Consider the following 19,824-nt stretch of genomic DNA (forward strand, 5'->3'; position numbering starts at 1 on the left):
ACTTTGTTGACTGCTGCTTCATCGCCTGTGTATTCTTTGAGTTGTTAGGGGAGCAGAAGTTCGCTCCAATAAACTTGTTTTTTTTTTCAAGACAACAGCGTCGTCTTTGGCTTTGTGACAATATTCGTTACTTTTGCGTGTTCAAGTTAATATTTTCCTCTTCTCATTTCATTTGTCTGTGACTGTACATTTCATCACTGAAGAAAAAAAAAGAATAATGTTCTGATTCTGGTTCACCAAATCTGGGTTGTGCTGAGAACACACCATACGTGTCTGTAGAGAGATGACACGCCACATGTGGGGAACAGGTAGAACAAGCACTAAACGGGGTCGTTTTATTGCGTGGTGGCTGCTGTGCTGTGCTAAACTAGAGAGACGAGTCGGAAGGTCTGCCCCTGGGGCTCTGGTATGACGTGGAAGTACTTCTTGTAGAGCGCCTCCGTGTCTCTTCCTTCGTAGAAGCGCTGCACCCGCGGGTGGGACCAGTCCAGGTTGACCTTCTCGCGGGTCAGCATCACACGACCCTCGACCGTTGCCACCAGCGTCTGCCGGCTGTGACCAAACACCACCTGCGCCCAGATGACCTCACATGACCCCTGACCTCTTGACAGCTTGTCTTGATAAAATAGCGTTGCCCACAGGTAATATAGCAAGAGAGAGGGCAGTGTTACAAGTTTAAAAAGAACACCAGTTGTCGATCAGAGAACTTTGGATTCATTTGGACAACTGCAGGATACTTTGATGTAAAAAAATAAAAAAATGAACTTGTAAACGTGGTCATACTGGAATAATACCTTTAATTGCCTGATCTGTAGCGATTTCACTCAGGAGAGTCATAAGTCATTTTTATGCAGGTTGATTAGACCTGTTTGAACAGTAATTTGATTCGAATAGTTTCGAATGAATATTTTCAAAATGAAACAAATGGTTTGCTATCACCTATGCAAGAACTGAAATTTGCAATTGCTTAAAAATGCATCAATGACTGGCACAAAAACAAAATGGACCGGCTAAAAGTTTCATAAAAACTAAGCAAACAGCGCAACAAACAAATCTTTAGCCCAGCTGATTGTTTGGCGGAAACTTCCACCTCGCAACTACAAGGGCTGACAATTAGCTGAGGCATTACTGTTCTTGTTACTGAGTCATACTGTTTTTGTTATTATCCTTTAGTAATACTGTAACGCTACAGAACTTGTTGAATGTTGTGCACGGTAGATGGCATTACTATGTCACAGGCCAATCCCGCCGGCGGAAACACCAGGGCGACGAAGAGGAGAACGAGGTGCTTTTTGAGTATCCAGGGCTCGGACACCACGCTCAGCGACGGTCCTCACCCAGACTTTCTAAATAAACCCTCAGCTCACCCCACAACGCCTGAACGTCATCGTAACAATACTTTTCTTATATTACCATATTCCATTATTAGTATTACTTTTATTACTATCCTGGCAAGCCAGTCCAACCACACTTCCCTTGAGCTAGTACAAAGAATAAAGAAGTCGGTACCATAAACTTTCATTTAGTTTCCAGGAAGAAAACATTTGTCATGGCAGATGCATGCAAGGCACAGAAAATTTCACCAGGCTTTTAAATCTGCATAGGTTCTCCCTCAAGTCAAACCTACTGGCACTGCAAGAGGACTTTGCCTTTGCATCCCTTTCTGCATCCGTTTTACATTTTGAACATGTCTGGCACAAATACCTGCACGGTGCACAAAAAAGTTTAGGATGGGATGTGCTAAGGCCATGAACCCACGCCGAACATTTTGTTGCTAACCCTTGACATCCAACATTTCCGGCCTAAAATTTTCATGACTGGTCCTGACAAGAGTGAGGCATGCGTACATTTGAACACAGGCTCGAGTAAGAGTGTGCATCACGTAACGACAAATGTTTAAGACCCCTATACGCCTTGAGCTTCGCGATCGCTGCGCTGCCTGCCGCCGCTTCTCCGCGGCGTTGACGGGATTTGCGCTGCGTGACTGATAGGGGCTCGTGCAGTGTTTTGGTTCTATTTTGCTTCTTTTCGCCTTTCCGCGCCCTAAAAAAACTTGTTATGGTGACGACTATAGGCAAAGAGTACGTTTAGGTCACTTAAAAAGCAGCTGCGTCTTCGTAGAGTACGCGATCGCCTGCAAGAGCTACCCGCGCACGCGGTTCTGCGCGCTTCGTCGCCGCTCGTCCGGGCGTCGGCGACGGCAGCAACATATCACCCATGTCACCTCCAAAACTCAGGCACAAATGAATTCTACTGACGCCTCGTTTAGACCTGATACTGGCACAATGAGAGGTTGGCTTCATTTTGCAGCGTGGACAACGAATGCGGCTTCGTTTCGCATATATACGCCGCAGAAAAATGTGTTTCGGGGATGTGATTACCCAATCACGGACAATACCTTATGCCTTTTATAAGAATATAAACGTTGCGAAAATGTAAAGTATATTCCAAGCCTGTGCGTCGTTAAATATGTGCCCACACATGCCATATAGCAAGAACCAAGGCAAGTTAATGAAACCACGGAAAAATAAATTCTGTGCAAGTGCGGAATTAAGAAACATAATAGCTCTAACGAAAATGAACAAAAAACAGTGCAGCTTCTGGCATGCTAAAGACGTTCGTCGAAACTTAAGTCAGGTAGGTTTCACTAGACCTACCACTAGATACGCTAGATGCACTGCTATTTCGTGAGAAATCGGTGTGGGGGGGGGGAGGGGGACGCCGTGTACAAATGCGGAGCGGAATCAAGCAATGGACGTTTCCCACACATGAATCTCGCGTTCACTTTCCTTTTGTTTTTCTACTTCTACGAAGAGCTGATCGTACGGCGGACGCATTTTTGGAAGTATACAGGGTAGGCTGTTCAACAAGCGATGAAATGTGTCGTTGGAAGAGTGTGGTGTGTGATAAGGCCATCTGATTTCAGTTTCTGGTTTATTCTGCAGGCTCCCTGTGCCATATGACGATATTTCGAAGAAGCATTTAGTCGCGGACGCGAATTATATTCTAAGCCCGTCTCCGCGCTGCTCGCAGAGGATATATGTAGCAGATGAAGGTCTGCGGGCGCGCACCTCACGACAAGACGACTCTGTCGTGTGCTGATCCCGGCATTGTCCATCGTACTTTTGTTGAATATTCCCGAAATTAACACAGACTGGCTTGTAAATTGTGGTGATCAAATATTGGCAAACGTAACTGGTGTGCTGTCAGGTATGAGTGCTCCGCTGATTATGTAAGCTCACAAAACCGATTTAAATCGTAGTGTATAGCCGTAGCATGAACATCTGAGGAACCGGTGGTTACGGAGACACGGCTAGTAAATTCAGGTCAGTGTAACTACAATCGGCTCCATCATACGCCGGTTCCGCGACGCTGGCCTGTGACACACATTTGGCGCTTATACAGACCGAAAATACCACACTAAGATCGCGCCGGAAACATTTACACTCTCGTAAACACACCCCATTTGCGAACAGAGTGACTGCTCCACACAAACATGAATTTCAAACGCCCACAAACGGTAAATCTCAGTCGTGAACGTGCCGCAAAAGCAGCGGCGGCACTGGGGAGCGGGGCGCGGACTCCCGCGCCTGCTTTCGAAACGGGCCGCTAGGGGGATTTCAGTGGCGCCCCTACAGGCCGCGCTCGAGGCGTATAACTTGTGCAGCCTTTGTCGTCAGCACATCTGTGTCATGTGCAAAGGTTAAAAGAATGATGAATTGATACGTGGGCACAGTGATGAAAAAAAAATTTTTTTGACAAGTTAGTTGTTCGTAGAAGTGTTTTAAATACAGAAACAAGGAATTATTACTAAGGTGTTGTGAAAATTTTTCATTATATGAAAAAAAAAAAGTGGTTCTGCAGAGCAGTGCATAGACTCTCCAATCTAGAAGGTGTTGACCAAGTCTTCTTGGGCCCAACCACATATCAACAACCGTTGCTGATGGCCCAAAGCCAAGAGATAAGGCTGCCCTAAAGACCCCTTGCAGTCATCAGCTTTGTAAACCGCAGTGAAGCTGCGTGTGTCAGCGCACGCACATTGCAGAGAAGCTTGTCGCCACTGCCAAACGCTGCCTTACATTTTGACGGCAATTGTAGCACCTCAGCTGAGACCTAGTTCCCTGCGAAGGAAGCAGGCTTCTGGAATTCCCATTAGCCTTGGTACAGCTGTTGTGCCACTGTCAACGCCCTGAGCACTGGCGCCTCCATCGGCAAGCGAGCGAAATGTTAAGACCACAGAGTTTCACACTAACATTCACTAGAGGAAAATCTATCGCTGCAATCGCGTGCTGTTGTGGGCGCTACAATGACAGCTAGCAACGTTCCTCTCCCACTCAGCTTGGCTTGCCACGTGGCTTCGTTCGGAAAACCCAAAAAGAAAAGATATCATTTTTCTCTTCTTTGTCCCGCATGATCCTTCTAAATAGTATGCGACAAATGAATCTTCCGTAGCTCCACTTTTCTGTTGATAAAACAGCCCTAGATATATTCCTTTTAGCAATAATACTGTCGCTTTTTTTTGAAGCCACAGGCAACTTTTAAGCCAGTATGTGAGCCATGCCAAGCACCACTGGAACACTTTCCTTAGAAGGGAAAAGGTTTGGGCGTGTTGGTTCATTATCACACAGGAAACAAGCGCTATTTAAAAACAAAGGACAAGGCGTGAACAGGACAAGCGCCTGTCCCATCCACGCCTCGTCCTTTGTTTTTAAATAGCGCTTGTTTTCTGTGTTATCACAAACACTGCCCTACCCGGCACATGACGGCATGTTCGCTGAAGTGTGGCTCGTCTAGACACTAGCACTGTGTTTCCCTCTGAAACTCTATGGCTGAGACTCACGTTGAGGCCCGGGTGAAACTTGAGCTTGTTCTGCTTCACAATGACGTCCCCCTTGTGGGCCACCTTGCCCTCCATAATGCGAACGCCCAGTCTTTGGCCACGGGCTGTTGGACCCTGGCGGCAGGCCCGGTTGCCCTTGGCTGCTCCTCGGACACACTGGTGCTGCACTGCACTGGGGCAGGGCAACCCTGGGTGAGAAGGGAGAACGACGTTTTGCACAATGCATTTAATGGCATCTTGGAAAAAGTTCCACCAGCCACAAATTGGACACTGCAGGAAGAGAGCAGTTGGGAGCTTACTACAAAAAGGGCCTTTGCTTGATATTGATGTGCAAATAGAATGAAGCTGATCTAATTTGTTAGTAAGGTTTCCTGCTAACAATAGTGTGTATTGTTGGAGTTTTTACATAGACGCGGCACAAGTCCATCAATGGACTTATACCAGGTCCACTACGATTGGCTCACGCAACTGGTTGAGCTGTACATGATGTGTCGTGTAACTTGAACCAGGCCTTTAAACTACGAAGGCCGGGTTTTCAAGTCACAAAGTAAGAAATAACCCTTCCAACTGGTGTGTGAAAAATTTTACCAGTAATTAGCTAGCCAGCAATGAAAAGAAAAAAAACTTTTGTTTTAATAAGTGCGGCCATAATTTGCCTAACCCATGACGAACAGCACACAAAAATTACTTGGTTTTGTACGAAAAATTCCTTAAGAAAGAGAAAACTTCTGCAGCTGAAAAAATTAGGCGTTCCATCGGCTGGTGACTTGAATTGGGCGCATGTTCTTTAAAGTAATAGAAAATCTAATCAACATCAAGCAAACTTTCACAGAAACTGCTGCATTTGGCGCCCCTTTTGGTGTCCTATAACTCGTTCACTTACAAACTTTGTGGTCGTCGTATTGTTAAAAAATTATCTCTATTCAGCTAATTAACTAATCAAGATGTAAAATTAGGGTCCCAGGGCACATCTTTCTGCAAAAGATAATTGCTTCGTTTGTGGAGCATTTTGAGTGTGTGTTCCTGATTCGCACCATTTGAGACACACATAATGGTTACCAAGTGAGCCGCAGTTGGAGAACATAGATACATTAACTTTGATTTTGTTGTTTTCCGTACAAGCAGCAGCCAAGTGGGGCGTCAGGTAATTACCGCATGGTGGTGCTCTCACGTTACAGGAGGCCGATCCTTTCCTGCCCACAAGTTACACATTAAACAACAACCCAACAAGAACCGGTAAAAGAACTTAACACATACTGCAATTACGTTTGTGTGAAGCCAGCTGCATGGCAATATTTACACAAGTAAATGTACATGCGCAACATCAACTGCGCTCGTTATATAGAAATGCATGCTTTGGTTCCATTTATGATTGCGAAGAGCTGTATGAGATTTTTTTTTTACATTTTGTGAATGTCCACCACTGCCCACAATCAAGGTTGATAATGGATTGCTCATTTTTATCAGGGGGATGCCTGATTCACACAAGGAATTTATTTAATGCTTTGCTTATTTGTATATTCTTAAGTTTTACAGAAACAATCACAGGTGCTCCAAAATTTACAAGACTGATTAAAAAAACGTAGTGTAGCGTTATGAAATTCTTAGCTACCACACATAAAAAAACCATAGCATTACTGAAAAATGCGCGAGGTACTTGCTGTAAAAGCTCGTTTTTTTTTTTAAAGTAAGAACTAGCTCATGCTTACAGATAGGAACAATAAACCAATAGAGAGAAAGACAAGCTGCAAAAGCTAATTTAAAAGTTTTTAATGGAATTACCAATGCAAACAATTTCAGACAGCCTTGTGAAATGAGGCATGCGTGTTTATACCGCTTTTTGATCAAATTTCTCACAAAGGAAACAGCCAAGTTTGCTACGGATCACAATTACCCGTACAAAGTTGTCAACTCCAGACACTATTTTAAAATGCGCAATTCGCCACCCAAATAGTGCATCACGAATTTCCTCATCTTCATAGCTCCAATAGATCAAACGTACCTAGAGAGGAGAGAATGATGACGGCACTGATTGAAAACACTTGTGGCAATCTCCACTGGAATATCGGGAGCGTTGGGCCTTTTTTATAATTCATGGTTGGTTATCGAAGTTTCAATGATCACCTCAGATCAACTTGCTCTGCTGTGGAATGTTTGCCTTACTCTGATGAGAAATTTGAATACAACCAGAAGTGACTGTGACTGGCCACTCTCTTTGAATTCTCCCGACCTGCATCAGACTTAGCTGATCTTTGGCTGCTTTTAGTCACTGCTATATGAGCTCGCGCCACATGCATGAGGAGAAAGCTGGCTGAAGAGAACACGCACAAAAGAGGGCAAAAATGATGATGATGGTAATGTCACAGACACAGCTGTCCTGTCCTGAGAAGGTACATGAAAACAGCTTTTGCCACGCACAGCCCACATTCGGGGCCGGCCTTCCAGGGTTTAACACACATCTCAGCTTTGGTCTCTGGGCCTGTGGCAAGTGTAAACATGCTGCGATGTTTTTGCGACATTTGCAGAGAAGGTGCAGAATGGCGACGTTCCAAAAGGAAGTATCTTGAGTCTGTGCATTCAGTCATACACGGGGTAGTGTTCCCCCCTCAGCACCCTTGTCAAACCTGCACTCTGGTCGGGCTTTTTCTCCTGTTGGGAACATGAAGCCAACTATCTGCCAAGTGCATCATTATCAACCTAGGCTCGGTGGATGGCGGTCAATCACCAGGGCACCCACTTCTTAACTCTACCAGTTGCATTTTATCGAGGCTAAAATGCAAGAGTTCAAGGACTACCCCTCGGAGAGCAGTGCAACTGACAGCTGCTAGTGCTCAACAGATTGATTGATTGATTGTGGGGTTTAATGTGCCTAACATGCACCTGGGCTATAAGGCGCGCCATAGTGGAGGGCTCCGGATTAATTTTTGAACACCTGGGGACCTTTGACGCGCGCCAAAATATTGAAACACGGACGTTTTCACTTTTTGCCTCCACCACCATCATCATCATCATCATTATTATTATTATTATCAGCAAGGCAGCCACCGGGGGTCGGGTATCAAAACTGAGGTCCTGTGCTTAGCAGAAGCATATGCGTGTGGTTTAGGGGGAAAGGGGGGGGGGGGCACATTTAATTAATTTGTGAATATGGTGTTACGATATGTGCCACCAGATGCATTTACGAATGAGTTTCTGCCTAATGTTCTACTCGATGATGATGCAGCCATAAGAGAGAGAGGAAGAGAGAGATAGGTAATCTAGAGCCTGAAGAATACAACCCGTGCAACTTCTTCAACAATCCCAAGTTGATGAAGATGATAAAAACAATCCCTTTTTGCTCACATGCTCCGCTGGGTTTCACCAAAACGGAATTTAGGCTACAGGTGTGAAATTCCTCGCATTTACTGTAAATGTGAGTGACCTTAATACGAAGCAATCAGTTTATATGCCCAGAACACTCAACCAATATTTTTACAACTTTTACACTGAACGTGATTTAAATTGTACCTCTCCGTAGTCCATGAACATGGAAGTATCCAACAATGCCACTACTTCAACTCCAGCTTTGGAAGGGATTTAAATATGTTCACAGCATTCCCACACACACAAGCCATCTCTGTTTCAATAGACTTTACATTAAACTATCAACCTCATCAGTGGTCCCCTACATTTGGCCTGTGCAAACAATTACAAAAACACTGCCAATCACAGGTTTTGGGATATTGGGGCTGACTTTGCTCTCGGAAGAAAGGCGGGCAAGCCTGAAAATAGCCTTCCAACTCTTAAAAAAAAAAACTGACATGAAATTTTCGATTTATGTTAGTCTTTTTTGTGACTATGGGTGCCTCCCGTCCCACTAACCATAGAAAGGCACATTCAATGGTGTACCACTGAGTGAATAATTATTTAGAGGCTCGTTTAATCGTGTCAGTTTAGCTTTCGATGACACAAACACCGAGGCAGCCGCCACGACAAGACGGCGCTCTTGATGTCACTGTTCTCATCGCATGCAACCGGGCAGCATGACGTCAGTCCTAAAACTAAGACGTGATACACAAGATAGAGCCACCACGCGCCACCTTGGCTATGTCACGAGAGCCCTGACGTCACTGTGTTTGGTGAGGCACATGACGAGGCACTCCACGCATCACGCTGATGTTGATGGGGTATCCGTTCTGAGCTTTCTCGTGCGTGCCAAGAGTAAAATTGGTTTAAATTACGTTATACCAAATGGTTGTTGCTGAAACTTCGCGGGCGATATCCCCATATACAAAGGAGGCCTTTCAAATAGCTACATCAGCTTTGAAATTTCGTGTCAGCATTGTTTGAATTGTTTGGTTACTCTGCCCCTTGCTTTTAGAATTACTTAACATTTCATTACTTGTTTCTGGTTTTTGCTAGAATTTCAAATCACGGTTTTGCACACTAGAGCTACACGTTAACTATAGAGGCGGCCATGGTGGAAGGTTGTAGAGTATTTCATTTCACTCCATTAAGCCGCGGCCAAAATTTCTCACTCAAAACAAAGCCTTTGATTTTATGGTTTAAAGCATCAAAGAGCTGCAAAAATGAGCATACCATGAAAACGTCAAGACGTGTGGAGCAAAATACGGCAAAAACTTTATTTAAAATTCCAACGAGGCACCACGTTTGTACAAAAACAAACAAAATGTCACTCAAAAAAGAAGGCGACAGCTTAAAAGCTGACTCCCAGAACTGAACTAAATTGTGCAATGGATGACGTGATGTTTCGCTATTTGTTTTCATAGCTGAATCAACCCCAGCTTAGTTTTTCTGCATCGTGAAACACATTTCCTCTGATCAGCTAACTGCTCTCGAACAGGTCACCCTTCCAAAACTAACAAGCACAGGCTCAGGTAGGATATTGCACAGGGACGCAATGCGGTTCTCAACAAAAATACGTCGAAGGGATACCAGTGCACAGCAGGATCTTATAACACAACTAATGTGTCACTGGAGCACGCATTGCGCGCATGGCTTGTGCCCGGCAGAGCTATGTAAAAAATCCAATGTAAAGACATATGTGCTGCACAAAAGTGTTTGACTTGCAACAACACGAACTCTCTACAGAGTTACTGTAATTTAACAGAGTACCTACATTTGTCGATGCATGCCGAGTGATTCGGCTTCCCGAGACTTAATTCGCAAAATTTTTCGAGGTCTATCGCGGCACAAAGCATGCATTCCAAGTGAAGCTAACTTTTGTCCGATCTAAAATATTAGTGGTACCGTCGACAGCTGAAGTCATGAGCGTCAACATGCTTGTCCCGGCAAATAAAAAAAGAAAGCCCAGTGCTTCCCAGATATTACAAAATGATCAGTGTTGAGCAAATACCCTCATTCGCAAATTGAACAAGCGCTGCTTTGAGCTAGCGTTGGAATTTGTTCTGTTGACTAGTTTCCTTGCATCCATAAGGTATGATGGATGAGAAAAGTTTCCATTTCACAAAGCAAAGCTCTTCAACATATCTGTGCATTACATCGTGGCTGTCAACATGGTTTAAGCACTACACTCAGTGAGAAGTTAAAAATTACAGCAGCCGTACAACTGAATATGTTTCTATCGCTCCATAAACAAATTGCTGAAGAAGGAGCAAATTTCGAGCCATGGTTCATCACTGTATAATTAACACCTAGAGCTTCAAATGTTTCATCGTATCACCTTACACTGTTTTGCAATGTCCACCATAAACGCATGAGCAAAAGAGGGCAAAAGACCTGTTTGCACCTCATTCGTGATCGCAAATTGAGCCCACATTGATAGCCCTATTCTGCTATTTTTTGTCCCGTAGTACCAGTTTTAGCACACCGTTCTCGTCGAAAACTCACCGGGCATCGCAATGTTTGGGAGAGACAGTGACAGTGATAGCAATCGGCCATGCTAAAAAGGCTGCCTGCGGTGTTGAATGGAGGATACAAATGTAAAGTTCAAATTATTTCTAATATGTAAAGAAATACTGTTCAAAGCAATGACAAAGTTTAAAAACCCAAATCTGGAATACCTGGCATCCCATTATGCCAGTCACTTCATCTTTGCTCGTAATAAGTCTACTACTACAAGCCTGCTTGACTGCACATCCTTCAAGCAGAGCACCAACCAGCTCAGTTACAAATCGTTATCACAGACTGTGACCTGGCTGCACCAAACATCTGGTGAACAAAACCAAATCCTGTCGCCAGAACTAAACCTACAACCCACTGTAGTGGTGGACACGTTACAAGGCTATCAAAAGAAGCACTGAAGTCCTTGTTAAGGTGTTGCGCTATCATGCACGACTTTGCAGGTTCAACCCCTGCCTATAGATGCACCATTCCCAAAGCCTTTCACTTTGCCCCCCCCCCCCCCCAATCATTATCATTAGCAGTGTCCTCTGCATCACAAGTAGGCCATTGCCTCAAGGATGTGATGCATAGGTATATCCTGATGGATGTAGCCTCACTGACATGGGGAACATCGAAATAGCAACCATTGGAAAGACATTCATGTACAGCCTGAAGTCAGAAAGCTATTCCTCTTTCTTTCTTGATGAAGAATAAAATAAACATTCGACTCGTTGATTGGCTGATAACTGGGGTTTCATGAAGACAGTGAACACACATCCGCAATAGTGCAAGTGTGCCGAGTAACATGAGGACCTGTGCTTCTGTTCTAAAGAAAAGTGTGGGGAGAGCGTAGATAATGTGCACCTGCAGATATTTACGTGCATTTGCATGTGTGTGTGTAAGTGCGTGCCCATTGCAAGCCCCATTCTCAAGTCCAACGTCATCCTGATTAATTGATTGTAGGGTTTAACGCGCCAACGCAACGCAGGCGATGAGGCGCGCCGTAGTGGAGGGCTCCGGATTAATTTTGACCACCTGGGGATTTTTAACGCGTGCCGAAATCTCATACGCATGGGTGGTTTTGCTTTTCGCCTCCATCAGAAAAGCGGCCACCGTGGCTGGGAATCGAACCCGCGTCGTTGCGCTCAGCAGCACAACGCCTTAGCCACTGAGCCACTGCGGCGGGTTCCAACGTCATCCTGTTGCGGCGTTTTTTTTCAGACCACATTTCTACCAATGTGCCTCACTTGGTGACAAGAGGGAGAAAATGACACAAGCCCAAGATGGATGTTGCCCTTCCTAAACAATTTTAGTGCTGCAATTTTGAATGTCTAAAAAATCACAAAAATTGCCACGCCTTGTTAGAAGACCCCTGAAATAAGAACAATGAGACACAGGCAAGAAGTGTATCTAGAAGGATTCTACACAACAGCTTCTCTAACATATGGCATTGCTGCCTTTCTCATTTGCTAGATTTACTCCGCAAAACAAACAAACAAAAAATTATGAAGTTTATTGATTGTGGGGTTCAATGCTCCGAAGCTACTCTTGGGCTATGGGGTGTGCTGTAGTGGAGGGCTCCAGATTTATTTTGACAACCTGGGGATCTTTAACGTGCACCAGAAATCTCAACACACTGGCATTCCCATTTCCATCAGAAGGGCAGCCACCGCAACTGGCATCGAACCTGCATCCTTGCGCTCAGCAGCACAACACCGTAGCCACTGAGCCGCCGTGACGGGTAAATTTTGAAGTCACCTAAGCACTCTTTATGATGCAGTGAATGTGAAGCATTAGTTTTCAACTGACAAACGGTCTCTTAACGGTCTCTTCACTATCATCAACACCCTCTCCCATCCACCTCTTTCTTTCCTCGCACCTAGACACCATTTTATCCCACCTTCCTTCCTTTCACTTTTGTCATGGGTCATTTTCTTTTTCTGTAAGAAGTCAACCCAATTCAATTTTTCCATGCTTACACTGCTTGCATGTTATCTGGAGTGCCACAGCTCTTTTAGTGCTTCATTTTTGCTTGGAGCTGCTCGAGCAGACATCTGTTGTTTTTTGATGCGAAAGCATTAGTCAACTATGCAGGTCAAAAATTAGCACGCAAACTGGCCTCCAGCTCAAAAGAATAAAACATGTCTTAGTGGATGCTCAGAAAGATGCCAATTTTCCAGCGAAGGGACAATCTGAAAACTGGGTAAATTTGGATTCCAAACAGGCACCTCCAGAAATCCGAGACAATCACAGAACCCCTTGATTGCCACAGTTCGATGATTCTAACCGACCAATGCCTATGCTTCACGGCAGCTTTCGAGTGACAGTTGAACACTCGCTTGCAGGTTTGCCTTATGTATTTTTACAATGGGCCACTCGATAGACAATTGATTCTGGTGGCGAATCAATTCGCTGCCAGATGGCCCTTGAAACAGCTGTGTAGCAGAAGCATAAAATGGACATTGTGAATGAGCTATGGCTTTAAACTTAACCCTTTCGGCCCTGGCGTCGTCATTTGACGACACAACACATAATATCCTCTAGCGCCTAACCAACGATACCAAAAGTGCTGGTTTTCAGGCTGAGGGTTGTTCATGTATGCCTCTTGCGATCGACACCACCATTGTTGAGATTTCGCGAGGCTGGACGGTATGAAAAAGACGAAGCTTCAGTGGACACAGGATATGACGACCGTGCGGGTAAGGAAACGGAAATTCCGGTTCGTCAAAATGTTTATAAATCCGCAACTACTTGGATTACCAGCTTGATATTTTTTCTGTAAGATCAGGGTGTCATGGGGTTTCCGTCAAAAAGAAAAAAAACTTTTTTTACAAAAAAGAAAATTTTTAATTGCCTAATGACCTAATTAATTAACGTGCCTGCAAATTAATAAATACTTGCACTATTGGCGTAATTTTTCATTTCTGTGCTTCTGATGTCCAAAGCTGTAAGAAAAAATGCGTAAAAACAATTTGCGCTTGAAATAAAAAATCCAGGGCTGAAAGGGTTAAAAAGGTGTGCTTGGGACACATCTTGGCGTGGTAATTATGACAGTAGGAATGAGGCGACGGTGAAGGCCTGTATTCGCTAATAGTGATAACAAGGGTGACGGGACAAGCCTCTCAGCTGGAGGAACAGAGTGAGGGAGACAAACATTCCGCAGGAAAAGATGGACGAGTGTAATAAGGGGAGGAGTCGCACCACTGCGCATGTGCAATCCAAGCCGCCTAGAAGAAGGCAGTGCAACTTCAGGCACCCCTGTACATAAAATGACCGCGGCATCTTTTATGAGACAGTAGTTCCGATTTCGCTGCAGTACAGTAAAAGCTGGTTAATTAGAACTCGGTTAATTCGAACTTCCCGTTAATTCAAACTTACGCCCTTGTCCCGGCACAGCCCTGTAAATTTCAATGGGGGGAAAACTCCCGATAATTCGAACGCGTCGGTATCGAGAACGGTTAATTCGAACTATGATCCCCTGGTTTCCATCGCTCCTCACAGAAGTCGGCCCAGAGTGATTACAATGTGTTGCAAATCCAAACCAAACCAAGTTTACTAGAGATGCAAAACAACGAAACAAAAAAACATCATCGTGGCACGCACACTACGCTCCTGCAACACCTTATTTCGCTTCTACAGAGGGCGTTCTTGGGCGCATGCCATTGTTATTTACGAAACATTATTTACGAAATCACCTGCTACAAACGTGCAGTAGTGCCTAATTCGCGATAAGGATTTCAGAGGTGGTTTCTTTGTGTTCTGCCCGCGCAGTGGGGCGCATTTCCATTCATTCTAGCACCCGTCTGCTAATTTGAACTCCGCTTAATTCGAACAATTTTATGGCCCTCTTCGAGTTCGAATTAACGAGCTTCTACTGTAATACGGCGACGGACTCGCATCAACTACAGCTACGAAACGTGCCATCCACGGCAATGCGGTTCTGAAGTGAGAGTTGTGAAACGCACATAAAAAGGCCAACCGAGGGGTCAACCCAGGGACAAGGGACAAGAAACCGCCCACTGCAAAAAAAATTTGCAGCGCAGCGAAGAGAAGGAAGAAGGAGGAGGTGCGACAGCAAAGACGCTGAAGTTACTGGGATGAACCACAAGCCGTCTACCTCGACAGTAGCCACGAACTACTGTGATCCTACAGTGGTGCCCCAACAAATGTCACTCAAGCAGTACCGTGTACAAGGCGAATGGAACATGCCTTCATGTCACCACCAATACAACAGACCCGCACACACAATACCAGCACATCCGTTTGACAATTCAACACTAATGCTTTTGCACTCACTACATTACCTGGGCATGCATGGTCATGCCAGCAAGTTTTAGTAATTTGGAACGGTCTCGTCTATAAATATGCTTTGTGTTTAAACATTCTTTCAGCTGCTTTCTATTCTTTGAGCCATTGGCCATTTGTGTGCCAGAGATGCATGATTTTCTGCCTACTAAGATAACCCTGGTGGTGTCAGTTGATGCCATCACGTAAAAGTTCCTCTAGGGCATACAGAACGAAACCAAAACTGCTAGTTTTCTGGGAAATTGTCCTTCGATGATGACTATTGCGACAGATATCACTGTTGCTTCATTCTAGTGGAGAAGGACGCTATCAAGAAGCAGCAGCTCCAATGAAGACAAAATTGCGAAATTGAGGTTGAAAAAAATGGCAATCCCAGTTCTATTTCCAAGCTTGAAAATCTATACATTTGTGGACTACAAAGCTCATTTTGTGTTCGTAGGTTCATGTAGTCATAAGGTTTAGAAAAATATGCAGAATTGATGTCTCCACTCAACATAACATATTTAATTGCTAGGTGTCCTAATTAATTTCCTCATTAATAAATCTGTTAATATTTGCACTTCCAGCTCTTAATTTTCGTTTGTGGGCTTATGGGACCCTAAAATTTAGGAAAACAAACACAAAACATTCTTTTGCTTGAAATATAGAAAAATCAGAGTTGAAAGGGGTTTACGAAAAATTTCCGCATTGAAAAAAAAATTCTGAATGCCGACGGCGATTTGGCCGCCTTCTGTAGTGAGGCAAATGTTGGTGCAGATGTACAAGGTGTTTCTGCACCATAATAAAAGACCAACTTCCTTTTAGTGTTCTCCTAAGAATGCTGTGGTCCAAACTCCACACGCAAGTGGCACGAGGCCAGTACACGCTGCCCAATTACTTGGCGACCTCTACAAAAACATCATTTTAAACGCTGTGCACATACAAAGCAATACATTTCCATTATACCCGGGCTACACGAGTGTTTCGAAGTCATTTGAGTAGAATGTCATTTGACTCAAACGATACCTTAGCGCTGCTACACGATGTTTTCAAAGGCCTTCGGTTGAAATGCCATTTCAGTTAAAGGAGCACCACCTTTGAGGTTCTCAAAGGCCTTTGATACACGAACAGTCGTACCTGATTATAGGGTTTAATGCACAGAAGTGTCTAGCATTCCGTCCAGACGGAACGCTAAAAACTGCTTAAGTTCCATCCAGACTGAACGCCAAATCAAAACCAGCCGATTAGCCGCCATTTCTCGTCCTGGGATTTGGTGTAGCGGTTCCGCCGCTCTCTACGGACGCTGTAGTCCCTGGTTCGATTCTTGGAACTTTTTTTTTTTTGCCGTCGTGGTTAGCGTTTTGTAATAGATATACTTCACGCCCGCTTTGCAATTCACGCGATGAGAGCAGTCGGTCTTGGTTTTTTACTCAAGCGGCCGAACCGTTCCCGCTTACTGGAGCCAAGGCTGACGTAGCTATCGCCAGTTACGCCCGATCTCCTGTAATTATTACCAGTGATTAATAATTAACAGTGACTCTGGCTAGTCAGTGAGCGGAAGCGGTTTGGCCGGTTGGGTAAAAATCAAGACCGACTGCTCTCACTTAATTATTGTGAAGCGGGCGTCTGGTGGCGGCTTTGAGATCCGTCCGGATCTGTATCATCTGTACTTATTAAAAATTATCAGTGATTCTGGCTAGTCAGTGAGCGGTAGCGGTTTGGCCGGTTAGGTAAAAATCAAGAAAGACTGCTCTCAACGCGAGTTGTGTTTCCTCTGGACGGAACTTTAGTCACAGTTGCTGTTCCGTCTGGACGGAACGCTAGACACAGGCTTAATGCACCGACGCAACGCAAGCGATGAGGCACGCCGTAGTGGAAGGCTCCGGATTGATTTTGACCACTTGGGAATCTTTAACGTGCGTTGAAATATTGAATACACGAGCGTTTTCGCTTTTCGCCTCCATCAGAAAAGCGGCCGCCGCAGCCGGGAATCGAACCCGCGTTCTCGTGCTCAGCAGCCCACAACACTGTAGCCACCGCGGCAGGTGCAAACAGTCGTACTCTCTAGCGCAGTTTTTTGCATGCCGTAATTCTAAAACAATTATTTGAGTAAATCTTACCAATTAAGAGGCACAAGCTTCATTATTTTTCACTTGTTATTGTTCTTTACCCCCCTCTACAATTACAAGCTAACTTGGCACTCTCAACACTGGCAGTGCGAAAAAAAAAAAAAAAAAAAAAAAAACTGGCTGTCTTGTGCACACTTATATATTGTTATCAATTTAATCACTCTCGAACATTTTAACTCTAAAGTTAGATTTCGTCAAGAACGAAACGGGGCAGTCGTGGCGAACGCGGAAACATGGCGGGCGAACATGGCAGGCGAACGCGGAAACTTTCAACTGCCTTTGACAATCATCGTGCAGATCGGAGGAATTCCTTCCAGTTCGAATGGCTTTGAAATTTTGAAGACCATTTGACTGAAATGGCCTTTGAAATGCTCGTGTAAAGTTCCCTTTCGGAGCATACTTTTCAGCGTAAATTATATAGGAGCGCTACCATAAAATCGACGTGGGTTGCTTAGAGAATGGGTGCTTGGTAGTGCAAACCAGTGAACGATTAGAGCCACTCAACTGCGATCTCTGTGAAACCTGCAACCATTGTGCAACACTGTGGCCCCTGTGCAAAACTGAAGAGCCCTTGTCAGCTCAACAATTACGCGGTTTTGCTTAATTACTCAACCCCCCTAGCTCCTAACACAGGCGTGCGGATGTTCCCCATTAAGCAATGCTTGACATCTTCGCGTAGTTAGCGGTATTGCATTGGTTAATGACGACTGAGATCACCCGGCACAAGTACATAGTTCCAAGGCTCTATGACCACTGGGTCAGCTAGTTAAATCTTGTAGCAACCGTAATGTGGTGGCAAGAACCTGTACATAGCCATCACACGTAGTCTTCAAAGATGTACTTAGACAAGTCTGTGCAGTTCAAGTGGCCTCGACAGCCATTGTTACTGCCTTTTATGAGAAATCTCAACAAGTGAACACATCTTAGATGGAGCGACACCAACGTGTGACAAAGGGCGCCGCTGTTTTGAACTTGCCAATAAAACATGAAGTTGACGTAGACTGTTTGAAGCGCTGCAACGTGTCCCTGTGACACCCAGGATACGTCGCCACTGGCTCTATCATTTACACGACGATATCGGACGCCCCCACACACGGATAGCACCAAGTTGACGCTCCAACGCGAGCGAAGCAGCCCCGATGACGACACACTGACCTCGAGAAGTCTAGCCGACCCATTACTGCGACGCAAAACATCCGCACGCGCAAATGGTCTTAAACAGTGTTTTAAGTCGTGACGCTGCTACCGTTCACCGCACGTAGGAGACAAAAAATTACAGCAAAACTTTGAAGTCAGAACCGGGCACAATTCTCCATCGACGCACCGCTCGCTAAACTTAGGCGTCGACCTGTTCAGTCTGCCTTGTCTCTCTTTCGCTTGTGCTTTTTCTTTGATTTCTTTTTCTTTTTGGACTTCCCCGACGAGTGGTCCTTGTCGTTGAAATCCCGGGCGCTCGAAGACGGCTCGTCGGACGGCTTTTCGCGGGTCCTGCTCCGGTGCTTGCGCCGCTTCTTGCGCTTAGAGTGCTCCGAGTCCCGACCCCTCTCGGACGACGTCGACGATGACGAACCACTGCTGCTGCTCGACGACGAGGATGAAGACGAGGACGACGAAGAAGAAGACCTGCGACGCCGCTTCTTCGGTTTGCTTACCGCGTCACCAGACGAGGACGCGGCCCGCTCGGCCATAACGCGCTCGCGGTTTTTGCGCAGTTGTTCCTGAAACTTGCGGTTCATGTGTTCTTCCCAGGCGGCCAGCGTGCTCGATCCCTCCTTCTTTTTTTCGATGATGCGCTTGACTTCCTCCCAGGTCGGCCTGTCCCGGTTGAGGTAGTCCTTGATCGTGGGCCCGCTGGAACCCACGGGTCCCCGCTGCCGCGCCATCGCGATGGGGTTCATGAAAGCGTACCGCGTGTCTCGCTTGCCCATCGTGCAGTCGACCCAGAGCCTGACCCTTCGCGAAGCAACGGCGCAGCTCGGCGCCGAGTCTCCCCAAGTTCACTGGGAGCACAGGCGGGTTAAAAAGTGCAGAAAGAAACAGTGTCAATAGTTACCCGGAACGGACGCCCTCGCAGGCAGCGAGGATAGAATGCGCCGCAGTGCCGCCGCCATCTTGAAGGTCACAGGTACTCAAACGTGAAACAGAAAAACCGATTCGAATAAAACAAGTTGCGAGTTTATGTAAAATATGTAAATAACTATAATTAAAGTAAAAATTGCTTTAAAACTATGTTTTTATTTTTATATTTTTTGTACTTTTTAAAAGTTATCGTTTCTCCTTTTCGCCTTCCGTATGGCTGTCCTCCATGGCGGGCTGCTTAGATCGGTAAACATGAGTAATTTCTGCCGATGATTGGGAGAAATCGTTGCTGATTGCTTGTAACATGGCCAGCGCGTGCATTATTCTGGATTCGGACGATGAAGACGAAGTTCCCCGGGCCTCCCCGAAGGTGGCGATGGCTTCTCCACGGAACAGATCACGATCAAACGACGGCGTGCAGTTCGTGGACCTATGCAGCGACGCCGAAGAGAACGGCGTGTACGATGATTACCTGTTGACCGAGGGTGTACCGCTGCCGGCCAGGTCGCTACAGAAATCTTGGGAAGCGTCCGCACCGCTAGCGACCGGCAGCCAGCTGTTAACGTCGACGCCAGACGGTCGGCGACAAACAAGGTGCTTCTACGATCCTTTCGTCTCAGAGCCGCAGGACACGTCCATGATGGTTAT

General features: G+C 45.4%; 3 protein-coding genes across 3 annotated transcripts in view; 1 reads left to right on the plus strand and 2 right to left on the minus strand.

Annotated features, from left to right (window-relative positions):
* Nucleotides 1–302: 302 nt before the first annotated feature.
* On the minus strand, nucleotides 303–19,247 carry LOC144172770 (large ribosomal subunit protein bL27-like). Its single transcript, XM_077701374.1, has 3 exons — nucleotides 19,151–19,247; nucleotides 4,841–5,028; nucleotides 303–569 (listed from the first exon to the last, which is right to left on the minus strand). The coding sequence occupies exons 1-3, from the start codon at nucleotides 19,206–19,208 to the stop codon at nucleotides 363–365; spliced, it is 453 nt and encodes a 150-aa protein (XP_077557500.1). The 5' UTR covers nucleotides 19,209–19,247; the 3' UTR covers nucleotides 303–362.
* Nucleotides 11,205–19,144, minus strand: LOC144172769 (uncharacterized). The gene has a single exon (XM_077701373.1). The coding sequence runs from the start codon at nucleotides 19,023–19,025 to the stop codon at nucleotides 18,450–18,452; it is 576 nt and encodes a 191-aa protein (XP_077557499.1). The 5' UTR covers nucleotides 19,026–19,144; the 3' UTR covers nucleotides 11,205–18,449.
* Nucleotides 19,248–19,385: 138 nt separating the features above from the next.
* LOC144172821 (structure-specific endonuclease subunit EME1-like) overlaps nucleotides 19,386–19,824 on the plus strand; it is a 50,785-nt gene continuing 50,346 nt past the window's right edge. Inside the window, exon 1 of the mRNA XM_077701448.1 lies at nucleotides 19,386–19,770. Coding sequence (XP_077557574.1) covers nucleotides 19,481–19,770 — 290 coding nt within the window. The 5' untranslated portion in view covers nucleotides 19,386–19,480. The remainder of the gene's footprint in view (nucleotides 19,771–19,824) is intronic.

This window comes from Haemaphysalis longicornis, unplaced genomic scaffold (assembly GCF_048455015.1).
Source record: "Haemaphysalis longicornis isolate Haplotype H1 unplaced genomic scaffold, Haemaphysalis longicornis Haplotype H1 scaffold_26, whole genome shotgun sequence".
NCBI classification, from domain to species: domain Eukaryota; kingdom Metazoa; phylum Arthropoda; class Arachnida; order Ixodida; family Ixodidae; genus Haemaphysalis; species Haemaphysalis longicornis.

Excerpts from the sequence above, each read along its gene's own strand:
- LOC144172769 (XM_077701373.1), bottom strand. The coding sequence starts at position 19,025 with ATGGGCAAGCGAGACACGCGGTACGCTTTCATGAACCCCATCGCGATG.
- LOC144172770 (XM_077701374.1), bottom strand. The coding sequence starts at position 19,208 with ATGGCGGCGGCACTGCGGCGCATTCTATCCTCGCTGCCTGCGAGGGCG. Across the intron at positions 5,029-19,150 it reads TGCGAGGGCGTCCGTTCCGG|GGTTGCCCTGCCCCAGTGCA; the intron begins GTAACTATTGAC and ends CTTCTCACCCAG. Across the intron at positions 570-4,840 it reads AGTTTCACCCGGGCCTCAAC|GTGGTGTTTGGTCACAGCCG; the intron begins GTGAGTCTCAGC and ends ATCTGGGCGCAG.